Source organism: Ictidomys tridecemlineatus, chromosome 12 (assembly GCF_052094955.1).
Source record: "Ictidomys tridecemlineatus isolate mIctTri1 chromosome 12, mIctTri1.hap1, whole genome shotgun sequence".
In the NCBI taxonomy this organism is placed as follows: Eukaryota; Metazoa; Chordata; class Mammalia; order Rodentia; family Sciuridae; genus Ictidomys; species Ictidomys tridecemlineatus.
Window position 1 is genome coordinate 87901084 of NC_135488.1, and position 15405 is coordinate 87916488.

The following is a 15405-nucleotide window of genomic DNA, read 5'->3' on the forward strand; positions in this document are numbered from 1 at the left end:
TTTCCAAGTCTCTCAACTGTGGTTTGGAGAATATCATACTTCCTCCAGTTCCCTTTCTTTTCTTTTTTTTTTTTAAAGACAGAAATTGTTTTTATAACTATTTATTTTTTTCTGAATTTCAAACCCAGTGCCTCACACATGCTAGGTGAGTGCTCCACCACTGAGCCACTACCCCAGCAAGTTCCATTTCTTTTGAGGGGGAGATTTGCCTTCCATTAGACACATTTCTGCAGGTTTCTATGTTTCTCTTAGCCTGTTTTCACGGCCTTTGTTTTCCCTGTCCATTTCTATGAAGAAGACCCAGGCTGACTTTTCCAGCTCTCCACCCTACCGTAGCCAAATATCTTGGAATCACCCAGTAGGCAGCGCCAGGCACAGGTGAACACACACAGGAGTTTACTACCTGATGATACATGAGGACCCTGTGATTTAGAACTATCGCTTTACTCTGAGACTCAGACCAGGGAAGGGACTTGTCCAGGAAAACTGACCTGGCCAGTAGGAAGAGGTGAGACTCAAAACTAGGTTGGTCAGAGACAGCCTAGGTACCTGTTACCTTCTTCAGTGAAAATCTTAGGACCATGGCTTTCGGTTTCCATTGTAGCAGAGACTAAAGAAATATCACATCTATGCTGTTTAAGAATCTGAGGAGCTGAATGCTATGGCGCACACCTGTAATCCCAACAGCTCTAGAGGCTGAGGCAGGAGGATCTCAGGCTCAAGGCCAGCCTCAGTCACTTAGCAAGGCCCTAAGCCACTTAGCAAGATCTATCTCAAAATAAAATATAAAAAGGGCTGGGGATGTAGCTCAGTGGTTAAGTGTCCCTGGGTTCAATCCCAGGCACCAAAAAAACCAACCAAATAAATAATAAATCTGAGGAGGAAGGGGAGGCTAGTAGAACTATAGATCTGGCACTTGAAGATGATCTGATTTTTAATTTTAATGTCAATATGAAAAGGTTGGCTGTGATTTCAGTGGGACACCACACTCCTTTCTTTGGCTTTCAGTCTCTAAACAGAGATTCCAGTTTTTGGTGGCTGTTTTTATATTGGGATCCACCTGACAGCTCTCGTCTGGCTGTCCCATGGTCTTTTTTTTTGGGGGGGGAGACGGGGGATTAAACCCAGGGGCACTTAACCACTGAGCCACACCCCCAGCCCTTTTTAAAAATAATTCCTTAGAGACATGGTCTTGCTGAGTTGCTTAGGGCCTCCATAAGTTGCTGAGGCTTGCTTTGAACTCTCAATCTCCTGCCTCAGCATCCCCAGTTAACCACGCCCAGCTGTCCATGGTCTTAATGAAAATTTATTACTTTTTGGGAAAGGAGAAAGAAAGAGAGAAGAGCAAAAGGGGCTGAGGAAATGAAGATTTTTAGGTTACAGTATCTCTGTTGCTATTGTACTGGGGATGGAATTTGGGGAGCTTTACCACTGAGCTATACCCCCAACCCTATTTATTTATTTATATTTTGAGAGAAGGTCTTACTAAATTGTGCAGGCTGCCCTTGAACTTCTGCTTCAGTCTCTTGAATTGCTGGAATTAGATATGTGCACCACCATGCCTGTATTAGGTTACATTTTATTATAACCAGCTAACTATACACAAACACAAACACTAATAGAATGAAAATTCTAATGCTTTACATCATACTAAATTAATTTTGGTTTATATCAGTGTCTTTAGATCCAGTTTTATTATTTATGCAAAATTATTTCTCATTTGCACATCCACATATTTACATATCTTCTTTAAGGTTTTTGGCACATTTCATCTTATTTAGTCCTTTCCAATGGACCTGTTAAATTGGAATTTTTATTCTCTGCTCCAGAGAGGCTAAGGTGTTAGTGTGCACTAGGGAGGCTGAGGCATGAGGATTCCAAGTCTGAGGCCAGCCTCAGCAACTTGGTTAGGTCATAAGCAATTTATGGAGAACCTATCTCAAAATAAAAAGGCTGTGGATGTAGCTCAGTAGCAGAGTGATCTTGTGTTCAATCCCCAGTACCATAAATAAATAAAGAAAGAGAGAGGTTAAGGAACTAGCTAAGGTCACAAATTTAATGGATTTAGAATCCATAGGATCCTGGGCATACTGACTTTAAGTGGTTACAGAGCCACAGAGCATCTCATGTTTTCATACTGGATAGGTCCAGATAGATTATTTTTCTTTTATTTCCTTAAAATTTTTTTTAGTTATAGATGGACACAATACCTTTATTTAATTTATTTATTTTTATATGGTGCTGATGATTGAACCCAGTGCCTCACATGTGTTAGGCAAGTGCTCTACCACTGAACCACAACCCTAGCCCCAGGTAGTTTTTTTCTAAAGATAGAAAGTTCAGGCTCCGGGGTTGTGGCTCAGAGGTAGAGTGGTAGAGTGATTGCCTAGCATGTGTGAGCTCGGTGATAGAGTGATTGCCTAGCATGTGTGAACATGATTCCCAGCACCACATAAAAATAAAAAGCAAATAAAAAAAAGGTATTGTGTCCACCTACAACTGAAAAAAAGTATTAAAAAGAGTTAAACACAAATGTAGCTTTGTCATTGCTTTAAAAAAATCAAGATAGAAAGTTCTAGTACTACAGAAGACAATTTGTATATGTGGTGTTGGGGATAGAACCCAGGGCCTTTTACATATAAAGCAAGCTCTCTACAAACTGAGCTATATCTTCAGCCCCCAGGTGCATAGTTTTTAATATCCTTTCTGCTTGATTACCACTTTCCATGGCCATCAGGGTACTCATGGAAATAACTACCCAGGTTGGTTGTTCATTCCCATGGCAATGTTTGGAGGTAATGTTCATTCATTTGCTCACTCTTGTTTTCATTCATCCATTCATTTCTCAAATAGTCCTGTGAAAAACCCTTGTAGTGTCAACCCTAATGGGCAGAATGACCTTTGAGTCACCTTCCTTAGGGCCTGTCGCATGGCATGTCACTTAATAGTTCTTCACATTTACTCAGGGGTGATTAAAGAATATCCTAAATTAACTCATGGTTTGAAGTATTAGTACATAAAAACATTTTTTAAAATATAATTTTTATGCCTTATGTTGTGTTACTTGTGCAAGTATATTTAGGCTTACAAAAGTCATATATTCTCATTATTACAAAATGTTTAAACATTCCTAACATATATGATGCAGAGAGTGAGACTCTTCAGGGACTAGGATCCAGCCCTTCCCCCCAAATGAGGGAGGGTCACTGCTTTCCTTTTATTCTCTCTACAGAACAACAATTACATCTACTGTATTTTTATAGATGTTAATGTAAAGTAGCATGAAACTTGTTCTGGATTTCTATGCATAATTAAGTGTATTTAAGATGATTTAAAATAAATTCTGAGTCATACCTCAGCCTTTCTTTACCAGTGAAATGAAATGCAATGTGTCAAAATTGACTTAAATCCATAATCTCTGTGGATGTGCTTTTGACTTGCATATAAGGAAGAACAGGCAGACAAGAGTGAGGCAGCTTCACGCACTGTATTGACATTCAACAATGAGAAGGTCAGAGTAGGGAGTTGATGTCAATATGTTCATCCAGAACTGCAATAAAGCTGTCCCTGCAACTGCAGTCCCAGCTGCCATCTCCCCTCCTTTGGGTGAGATATGTGCCATTCAGACCCTCCACTCCTTTGCTTTAACAAAGGTTTGTTTTTCTTTTCTTTTTAAAATTTTTTTTTTAGTTGTAGATGGACACAATACCTTTATTTTATTTTTATGGGGTCTGAAGATCAAACTCAGTACCTTCCACATGCAAGGTGAGCATTCTACCACTGAGCTACAACCCCAGCCCAAAGGTTTGTTTTTCAATATCGATATAATACTGGATTTCAGATTTCAAAGACAAAATTTCCACACCAGATAGGGCTTTGACAAAAAGACTGGAGATGACAGCTGAGATTTCTGCCACATGAAAATTATGAATAATTGCACGGCAGGTTGTCATCTTCTAAGTATCATAAAGTGAGTTTAGCTCTCCGTTTTGCTTTTTACTGGAGATGCTTTTCTTAGGGGGTTATCACTAGTGGTTTTAAGTATTGGAAAAATGTATTCTCTCTACCTCTTTTTTTTTTTCCCATCAGAGAGGGTAGACACAAACCATAAAAAAAAAAAAAAAAAGGCAACACTTCGTTGGAACAGCGCACTAGATGTATCCCATTTTCCACATATCTTTTCCCAGGTTAGGAAAATCTTCTGTTTGCAGATCTGACAGCAAAGGAACAAAATGAGAGAAAGCAGGGCTTTCGAGGTCCTCTGCCCTGAAAGTCCCCTCCCATGGGAAAAACGCCTAAAATAAATGCTTAGAACTCATATTTCTGCTCCCAACAGGTGACACCAAAGCCAGGTGATATACAAGCCTTCCTAAAAACACAGGAAAGGGTGGAAGGAATCAGCTCTACTACTACAAGGGCTGCACGCGCTTCAAGTGTTGATTTTTAAAAACTCTATTCTGGGGAAATCAGAGAATTAAAAAAAATTAAGAATTATTTCACATGGCAGTTCCTATTTATATTCAGTGTAACCCCACTTAAAATTTTTATCGGTTTTCCATCCATTCCTCAAGTGCTTTCACAGAGCAGCCTGCCAGAGGCCATTAGCGCTGCAGCCTTGCAAATGGAGAAGCTGCGGAGGTCTGATTCACCAGCCGTCATTCTGACTGGCATTTGCACTCACTCAATTCACTTGGCAATTGGCAAGCTCCTCTGCGCTCTGAGTCGTGGTCACTTTCTCTCAGAATAGGATCTAGGGAACAACCTGAGGGATCATGATAAGAAAGAACCATCATGTCTTTGATGTTGGGTGGGATGTGCAAATACGAATGAGAATAGGGTGCCTTAGTACTGTCAAGAGTGTGCTGCATTTTATTTGGGAAATGAGACAAAATCTTCCCTTGATGATCCACTCCATGTGACATCCCAACCCACACTCTGCTACTGACATTTTATCTCCCACTGAACAGCCCGGCTGTTGTAACATTTTCAGGATTCTTAATTTATGTCTTGCAGGATCTAAAATCAGATGGCAGGGACTTTAAGAAAATAACCAGCGTTGACAGGCACCTTTATACTTCAAGAAGCTGCTACACCTTAATGCTGTTAAGAACTGGGGGAAATAGTTTCTCCTTCTTTTTTCAAAATATGGCCAGAAGACAGTGGGATGGAGAAAAGGAGCTGTCCTAAATAATTTAATTTCCCCTTCCCATCTGAACTCTACGAAATACCTTTCTTTCTACCCAGTATTTGCTAGCAAGCTCATTCTTTCTTCTTAGCATGTGGGATTCCAGCATTTATTTAATTTATTTAATTTTTAAATTTTTTCTTCTTTTTAGTTATACATAACAATAGAATGTATTTCGACGTATCATATACATAGAATATAATTTCCCATTTTTGTGTTTTTACATGATGTGGAGTTACATTGGTCATGCACTCATATATGAACATCGGAAAGTTATTTCAGATTCATTCTACTGTCTTTCCCATTCCTATTCCCCCTCCCTTCCCCCTACTCCACCCTGTCTAGTCTGGTGACCCCCTACAACCCCCCCTGCCCCCGCCATTGTGAGTCAGCATCATCCCCACATTAGAGTGAACATTTGACCTTTGGGATTTTGGGACTGGCTTATTTCACTTAGCATGACAGTCTCCAGTTCCATTGATTTACCAGCAAATGCCATAATTTCATTCTTCTTTATGGTTCAATAATATTCCACTGTGTATGTACCATATTTTCTTTATCCATTCATCGGCTGAAGGGTACTAGGTTAGTTCCATAGCTTAGCTGCTATGAATTGAGCTGCTATGAACATTGATGTAGCCATGTCACTATAGTATGCTGATTTTAAGTCCTCTGGGTATTTGCTAAGGAACAGAATAACTGGGTCAAATGGTGGTTCCATTCCAAGTTTTCTGAGGAATCTCCATACGACTTTCCAAAGTGGTTGCACTGATTTGCAGTCCCACTAGCAATGTATGAGTGTATACTTTTCCCCTATATCCTTGCTAATGTTTATTGTTACATGTAGCATTTACTCAATTTAAATTAGATTGACCAAGAAAAGTTTGTGGTAATTAAGATTCTTATATATAGTTGAGAACTATGGAAAAGCAAAAGGTTCCAAAGGTAAACATCAGCAACTTATTTTAAACTTTGTAAATTCCTGAACTGTTGATTGTTAGACTACTAAACACCCATGATGATGATGATGATGATGATGATGATGATGATTACTGCTCCAAAAATGGAAATGATTAGTTTTAACTCATTCAGCCATGGAGAAAATAAGACTCAAACTCAAATATCATATTGTTTTCATTATATGATGACTTTGTAAAAACAGCAATTTTGCATTGGATTATATTATGAATCTGCTGAAATCTTACTCTCTAGGGTAGTGCTGAATACTTGGGAATTTGGGTCTTAGACTTGCCAAAGTGGGATGATGGTGTACACCATGGCTCTGGAGTGCTCAGCCTTGATACTCCCCTTTTTAGAACAGATTTATATCTATTTACCTATAATGTTATAGATAACATGTTATAGCTAAGTATACAGAATCTTGAGCTCGATGACTAACTCTGCTACCAATTGTTGACCTGGGACAGGTGCTGCATTTCTCTTGGCCTCCTTTTCCTAACTGTAAAATGGAAATCATAATATCCACCTCCTAATGTAGTTATGAAGATTAGATGAGTTAATGGAAAATTCTATATCAATGTTAGTAGCATTCATCAATTAGCTACATGCGCTCATAAATGCACTATAAATACACCTATAATGTGTCTTTCTAATCAGAGCTTTAGGAAAGAAACTCTTGTTTCATCCTGAGTATACTCCTTTTATGCAATATTTTGCCTATAGGGGAGACTTAAAAACACCTCTACATCGAAATATACGAAAACGGTAGTCCAGATCTTTGTGGTTTAAGGTCCAGATTTCACAAATGATTCTAGGCACCTTCTATTCAGCGCGTTTATCTCAGCGAGCACAGCTTGGGAAAAGAATGAACAACCAATTCCCAGAAAACTCAAATTAGAGTCAAGATCAGAGTGAGGAACTGCAAAATTCACATCTTGTCGACTTAAGTTTTAGGTCACTATGTGTGTGTCCTCTGCACGAAGCCCAGTAGGCTATTTGTAATAATAAATATTGAGACGAAACCCCTAACAGCCCTAGATACTAAAAGCCTCTCAGCAGGTGCTCCAGATGTTCTTAGGCGCTGCCCCTCTCAGGTTGCCAGGTTAAGCCTGGCCCACCTGTCCCTACTCCTAGGCAGAAAAACAGCGGGGCGCTTCACTAGGTGATTTAGGTCGGGAGGAAAGAAACAAGACTAAGAGCAAGCAAAATTTGGCACAGAAGGGAAAGCTTCAACTAGACGACCAGGTAGGTGGAAGCCCGCAGTCTCGGCTATCTCCGGCCCTGCCCCGCCCTCGGCCCCGCCCTCGGGCCCGCCCATTCAGCTCCATGCCCCGCCCAGATCCCGCCTCGCCTGACCGCCGCGGTGCCTCTGCTGCTGGACTTGGTCCTCGAGGCGCTTGCGCGTTTTTTAAGGAGTCTTAGTATTGCCTTAATCTAAATAGGGGGAAGAGAAACCTCGTACTTCCCACGAACTCCGACACAGAAGCCAGTATGCTCTTTTAGAGCTGGACTTGAATCTCTTGGACTTATGAACCCAGCTTCTGTTCCCCTAATGTCGCTTAAGAAAGCATGTTTTAAGTTAGGCACTCTCTAGGCAGCCCGCCTTTAGGAGCGGGGTCCTTCCTCTTGCGCCTTGGGACCACAAGAGGGGAGGCGGGGTCCTTCTCTGGGGCGGTCGCGCAGGCAGCGGCTGCGGGAAGCTGGACACCAGCATCATGTATTATAAATTTAGTGGATTCACGCAGAAATTAACTGGAGCATGGGCTTCGGAAGCCTACAGCCCGCAGGTACGGGTCGAATAGCACCGACTCAGGAGAAATGGCGGCTCACATCCCCAGGTCAGGCAGTCGCCAGGAGAGGCATCTATCTGCCCACGAGTCGGTTTGGTTCAGTTCAGTCGAGTTCATTCACACCTCCTAGCACCTGTCCACGCCGACTTGCAGTGGTCCTCGAGGCTCTTCTTGTGTGGCTGCCCTTCCTTCAGGCGGGCTTGACCCTGTGCAAAAGTTCGGTGTAGCACACTGCAAGGGTCAAGGTGACCCCTAGGGTCCTTGCTTGTTTAAGATGGATGACTCGGGTCAGAATGTAACCTTCCTGAATTCGAGGTTCGGCCCTTTTCCTATTTTGAACAAGTCTGGCTTTTGGCCTTCCGGACCTCATTTTGATACCCCTTGCCACAGCCCAAAAGGGGGCCTCAGGCCAGCAGGAGATTGGAGGATGGGGATGACTGCACCCTTGAAAGCCGTGGGGTGGCAGGGCTCATAGGATGCGGATGATTGGGAGACTGAGCCGGTTCCTTCAAATGTTTGGGTAGCAGGGGAATTTACACGCAACGAAGTTCCACTTTGTCCACTGTGAAGTGGTTGACTGTGCACTATTTCTGAACTACCGATGTCTTGCAGATGCTACAGCTTGAGATGAAGTATTTTAGAGTCCCGTACACATTTGGGCTCAAGTACTTAATTGTATTGCTTTAGTTGTGTGACCTTGGCCGAGTTGCTTCATTTATTTTGAGCTCAGTTTTATACCGTTGTAGTGCAGATTGAGTGAAGTGTGTCAAGTGACTGGTGGTTTTGGTAGATAGTTGGTTCTCCAGAAGCCGAATCTGAGATATCATCACATTCGTTTCTTATAGAGGAGTGTGAGAAGGGTTGGTAAGATACGCAGTTCGAGAACTTGACCGGAATAGTAAGGGGCACAGATAGGTGGTGTAACAATTTTTTATTGTTGCCTCTTGCTTTTTTTTTTTTTTTTCCTTGGTGGGGTACTGCAACTTGCTCAAGGGAAGGATGTTTAAGAATGATTGCAGCTGAGCGTGGTGGCACATGCCTGTAATCCCAGGAGTTCAGGAGGCCGAGGCAGGAGGATAGCTAGTTCAAAGCCAGCCTCAGCTAAAATGAGATGCTAAGCAAGCAACTCAGTGAGACCCTGTCTCTAAGTAAAATACTTAAAGATTTCTTAAGCTACATTGAAAGAAAGGAGCAATATTATGTACACTTTATGAATGTAGATTTCAGAGTGACTGTGACAGGTGCTGTCCTATCTGTGTGTGTGTGTGTGTGTGTGTGTGTGTGTTATAAAATGTATATATATCCTGGCAAATAGGTGATCTGATGTTGCTAATTAGGAGGAGTACTTCAACTTTTTCTTTCTTGGAACACTAGCACACTGTAAAATGAAGATATTTGTAATGTTGTTATTATGTAAAGTGAATAACCTAACATGCATTAAATAACCTGATATGGAAAAGCTGGTTCTGTAACAGCAGCATAGAGACTTGTAAGTCAACTTGATGGCAAGTAGTTGTTGGGAGGGTATTTTCCAATGGTTGGTTGAAAAGGTTTTCCTTACCTTTCTGTGTCCTGTGCCAAAAATAAATCAAGGCTAATAAACATATGAAAAGAATCTTAACATCATTAGTTATGAGGAAAAAGCAAATCAAAACTACAATGAAATTCTGCCTCACATCTGCCAGAAGATCTATAATCAGAAAGGAAGACAATAGCAAGAAGTATTGGTGAGGTCATAGGGAAACTAGAAACCTCTGACATTGCTGGTGAGAATGTAAAATGGTGTAGCCACTTTGGAACACAGTTTGGCAGTTTCTAAAAAGGGCAACATAATTTTACTATATGACCCAGTAATTATTTTCCTAGCTAGGATGGCAGAACAGTATTCCAGGGAAAGAGAACTGTGAAAGGGAAGGGGTGGAAGAGAATCATTGAGAAGATAAGGTTGGCTATGGAGGATAGTGGTAATCATGAAGGGGCTAGGATGATAGGACTTAATTTTGTGAGAAATGAGTAGGGACTTAGCAACTTAATGCAGAAAGTTATAGTAGTTTGTCCTTGTTGGTGAGAGGAATGTTGGGGATGGAGAAGGAAGACTCTAAGACCACTGCGAAATGGGAGGATGGTGGTGCTTTCAACAGACAGGGAGCTCCTGATGGGCTGGTAGGTGAATTTTGGACATGCTCAGTGTGGTGTTAGAGGGACCTGAAGGCATTGATGTCCAACTTGCAGTTAGAAATTAGTAGAATTGGGCTAGGGGTGTCACACAAGGCCCTGGGTTCAATCCCCAGCACCATGAAGAGGAAAAACAAAATGAAGCAATGCAGACTGAAACTAGTTTCCAATTCTAAATCAGAGTGAAAGTTTCACTGGTTTCAAACATTTAAAAATTTAGGATAATTCTTTTATTTCTCCACCCTCCTCTCCAAGCCTAAAAATTAGAAGAACAAAAATTTTGGTTCAGTCAACTTTTTTGGGGAAAAAATCCTGTTTACCTTTCTCCTTAAAAATAAAAAAAATAAAAAAAAATTTGGAGCAGTTAGGGACTAGGGGAGCTCACAGGTTGAATGCTTGCTTAGCATCTTTGAGGTCCTGGGTTCAATCCCTAGCACTTCTCCTCTACAATTTTTTTTTTTTTTTTTTTTTTTTGAGCAGATAGACTAGATGGGGCTGGGGTTGTGGATAAGTGGTAAGGCCACTTGCCTAGTGTGTGCAAAGCACTGGGTTCGATTTTCAGCACCATGTATAAATAAATGAATAAAATATAGATCTATCAACATCTAAAAAAAATAGACTAGGAAGAACTCAATTACTGTACATGATTAGGGTTGAATGGCCCTTAATCAATTTTAGATGTAGGGATTATGTAAATAGCTGGGAGATTCAGTGTTAAAAAGTAAAGTCTGCGATTTCTACTTGATTTATGGTCCACTTACTTTAAGAACAGCTTTCAGTTGTTTTATCCTTGCTGTGGGAGGTGTGGAGCCTCTGCCAAGTCTGATGAACATGACTTTGGCTTATTTAAGTCTGGTAAAGCTATAGCCTTCCTTAGCTGACTTACACATTAAACACATATTTAGTGGATGTGCTCTCGTGCCAGTTGCTTTTCTAAGTCTTGGGAAATAGAAGCAATGAACAACACATGCCAGAATCTTGGGGGCTGTCACTGAAATAGGGGGAGACACAGTAAATAAAGTAGAATATAAGAGGACCAGGTGCTGTAGTGCATGCCTCTAATCCCAATCGTTTGAGGGGCTGAGGCAGGAGGATCTTGAGTTCAAAGCCAGCCTCAGCAAAAGTGAGGCTCTAAGCAACTCAGTGAGACCCTGTCTCTAAATAAAATACAAAATAGGGCTGGGGATGTGGCTCAGTGGTCGAGTGCCCCTGAGTTCAATCCCTGGTACCAAAAGAAAAGAAAAAAGCTGAATGTAGGATTTTATATTTTGAGCATAAAGTTTTTTTTAATTTTTAAAGTAATTATAGATAGATAACATACCTTTATTTTATTTATATTTTTATGCGAAGCTAAGGATCGAACCCAGTGCCTCACATGGGATAGGCAAGCGCTTTGCTACTAACCACAGCTCCAGCCTGACAATAAAGTTATTCAAATAAGCATATGTAAAAAGATTGGGGAGAATATACAATTATTGATAGGATAAAATGAGATTATAGGTAACTTTAAAATTCTGTATTCTGAACTTTTCTAATATTATAAATGGAAATATTGAATTAAAAGTGTTAATATGGTTGATACTCCCGTTTTCAGATGGTACTGCTCAAAAACTTTGTGGTAGTTTTGAGTCACTGGATGGGTCAACAAACACAAAGTTAGGTATAATCCTTTCTAAAAATGTTTTCACATGAGTCTTGTCCAAACATGAATTTGCATTTTGGAGATGCTTGGTAGAAAATACTTTTAAATTTCTACATTCAAGGTGGAATAATCATTAGGAGACAATACAGTGAGCTCACAGAATGATTGAAAGGAGGACCTAATATTCTCCAATTCAAATAAAGCCTTGTTATCACAGTAGCAGGGCCTCTTTTTTTTTTTTTTTTTTTTTTTAATCTCTGACTTCTGAGTCCCTGTCTCTACTTGAGTATTACATGCTAAATGTAGGGCCACGCCTTACAGACCAAAATGGATTGTGTTTTTTAAGCAAATGGAAATGTAGGGTATGAGTAGTGAATGCAAAAAGCCAGGGCTCTGGACTTTGTAGAGGCTTGAATTTTAAAACTTGGCTCTTTGTTTTCATTTTGTGACTTCAGGCAAGTTACCTTCTCTGATCCAGTTTTCTCCTCTGTTAAATGGGAATGGGTTGCTGACAGGACTAAGCGAGGTAATGCTTGCAAAGTATGGTACATAACAAAAGCCAGATTGATAATTAGCTGCTATTATTCCATAACATTAATGCCCATTACTAACACACTGTGTTAGTCCATTAGTCACCCAGAGGAGAGAAGGGGCAGTGAGGTCCCTTATGAAGTCTAACCAAAAGTTCATAAAGATTATGTTTTACTGTATTTATTTCTGGAAGCTGAGATTGGGTCTTTGTTGTCTTTCCTGTCTTTTCTATCTTACTGGTAGGGAGTTCTTGATAGAGTTTGCTCTGGGAAAACTGCTTAAGGTATTTTGTCTAAAGTTTGAGGACCAACTAAAGACCTATTAATACAGGTTTGGAGAGATCCCTTTCCTATCCTTCGAGTGTGGATGAATGGCTGCTCCAGACAGCGTGCTCCTTGAAAGTTTTGTTCAGATGCCCAGACATACTTGCAACTTACTGTTTTTCTCTTTTTCTCTGCAGGGATTAAGGCCAGTGGTTTCCACAGAAGCACCACCTATCATATTTGCCACACCGACTAAACTGACCTCTAGTCCCACTGGTTATGATTATGCTGGGAAGAACAAGGTTCCAGAGCTACAGAAGTTTTTCCAGGTGAGGGATGACACTTAGGAACAGAGAAGCCTATGAAATAAACAGGCTTAAAAAATTCCTTTTGAAACTTGAGTCTTAGTCTAGCTTACTACCCAATCTCTTCTTTTTTAAAAAATATTTATTTAGTTGTAGATGAACACATAATATCTTTATTTATTTTTATGTGGTACAGAGGATTGAACCCAGTGCCTCACACATATGAAGCAAGCACTTTATCACTGATCTACAGCTTCAGCCCCCCAACCTTTTCTTTCTTTAAATAGCATTCCCTTGCTTTTAGTTTGAGTCAGAAACTAATAGAAATTTATATAGATAAGAAAGGGAAAGGTGGTTACTGTTCTCATCAGCTTTTAAACATACTCAGGCTTTCCAGCTATATAGATAGTAGAATGGCTCTTGGTCATCCATTGCATAGAGAAAGCAATAGCCTGTGTATTTGTGTTTGTAACACATACAGTGATATTTGGCAATAAGTTTTAATTATTTTTTGCTTGCTTGATAATAAAATTCAGTGAGCTATTAATGGAAATAGAGGAGGTCCTCTTGAGTTAGCTGATGAACAGAGAGAAGCCAGAATTGAAATTTCAGATATTCTTAATCTACTTATAGATAATTGAGAAATGACTATATCACAGATGCCATAGGAGTGACAGATCCTGCTACTGCTCCTTCTTCCCCCTTCTGAAAAATATGTCTAGATTAAGGCCATCTTAGAGAGAGAGTACTTTTTAATCAGTTCAATCCCTTTTTCTGGTAAATAAGATTTAAGGGGGCATTTGGAATCTTGAGATCAGTTGGGGAGGGCAGAAATGATGGAGGCTGCAAATTAATGAATTAAACATCTTGTGGAGTCTTATTATTAAATGGGGCCTTAACTATTTGAATACAGTTAAATACAAAGTGGACTTGAAACTGTACATTGAACTGGTGTGCTCTGACTTGGTTCCCTCATGATTAGAAGCCAAACTATAAACATAGGATTCCTGGGGAGTGTTTCTAGTGTTTGCACTTTTTGTTTAGCTGTTATTGCTTTTGCTTTTTAAAAAGCTCCCCAGTGCTCTTTTCCTGGTTAAGTAATATATGAAAAATGCCTTAGAAATTTGGAATATGTTGTGTGGCTTCAGGCTTTGTTTTGGAGAATAACTTCAGATATATAAACTTTAGCTACATTTTAGAGAATAATAGTGTTTTAGTCAATGAGCATTCTCATGGATTAGGGTTTTTCCATTGTTTTGTTTACGGATAGTTTCACAGTAGACAAATTTGTTCTTTATTAGCCTAAAATTATAATCTCTTTTTCTTATAACCATGTCCTTGTTAATTTTTGCTTTCAAGAAATCTGATGGCGTGCCCGTCCATCTGAAACGAGGCCTTCCTGACCAAATGCTTTACCGGACCACGATGGCGCTGACTGTGGGAGGGACCATCTACTGCCTGATTGCCCTCTATATGGCTTCACAGCCCAAAAACAAATAAGTTAGGCTACAGAGGACTGTGTTGTTTTTTTTTTTTTTTTGCATAAACCTTTTGAAATTTCATTGCCCCCCCCCACTTGGATGATTTACTTAACATTTTTTCAAAAAATAAGAAAGAGAAAGATATGAAGACAATATTTTGGTTTGCTTATGAAATGCATATGGCCTGTCAGATGTCAGGCTCATTTGACAGTTAAAACTATTGTTTAAAGACACACACTGCACTGTGTTTTGGAGCTCCTGATTTCCCTGGAGGTTCTGGATGAAGGTTGCACACAGGCTCATTAACATAAGTCTGTGCTGAGGTCCTCTGGGACTTGGGAATGCATTTTTAAGCATGGAGCACAGAAGCCTTTCTGGATTTGGATGTGACTGAGAATGGAAGATGGAATCTAAGGCCAGGTGCATGAAATGAGGGGTTTGAGTCAGTAGTCACCTTGGGAATTTTTCCATCTTACAGCAAAATGTTAATAGCAATTATTTGCAGCCTGCCTGTATTCATTGGGCAGTTTATTTCAAAGGGTTATATGCCTCATCCCAGATCTTTAGTGAAATTTTATGTGTAATTGTTGTGTACTCCATCACGGGAACAGAGAATACCTGTTTAGTGTTGCACTTGAGATTGGTGTCTGTCTTGTTAATGCATCTGTGCCACAAATTCTACTTTATCTTTTAAAGACTTGTTATGGCTTTAAATTATGGTTTATTTTGACTATGGAATAAATATGTGAATGAAAAATTACAAGTTTGAAGTTCTTTTAAATTAAATGACCTTTCAGAATAATTGGAGGACACCAGAGGCATCTTAAACCTGAGTCTAATTTCTTTTTTGTTTAATTAGGCACCAGGTAATCTTTATAAAATGGTTCCTCAAAGTCAAGCAATAGGAGTCTAATAGCATATTAATGATTACTGTATAGTTCCTTATAAGATTCCTGCTTGTTCCTTAGTGAAATGTACCTGTAATGCACAATTCACTTTAAAACACTAATTTCCTATGCTGTCATGACTGATAGACTTCACTTACTGTGTATTAATGCTGAAAGAGGTAGAAT

At 39.9% G+C, this 15405-nt stretch overlaps 1 protein-coding gene across 1 annotated transcript; it reads left to right on the forward strand.

The window, feature by feature from the left end:
- The first annotated feature begins 7777 nt into the window (after positions 1–7777).
- Cox7a2l (cytochrome c oxidase subunit 7A2 like) lies at positions 7778–15095 on the forward strand. Its single transcript, XM_005324530.5, has 3 exons — positions 7778–7932; positions 12744–12875; positions 14211–15095. The coding sequence occupies exons 1-3, from the start codon at positions 7861–7863 to the stop codon at positions 14349–14351; spliced, it is 345 nt and encodes a 114-aa protein (XP_005324587.2). The 5' UTR covers positions 7778–7860; the 3' UTR covers positions 14352–15095.
- The last annotated feature ends 310 nt before the right edge of the window (positions 15096–15405 follow it).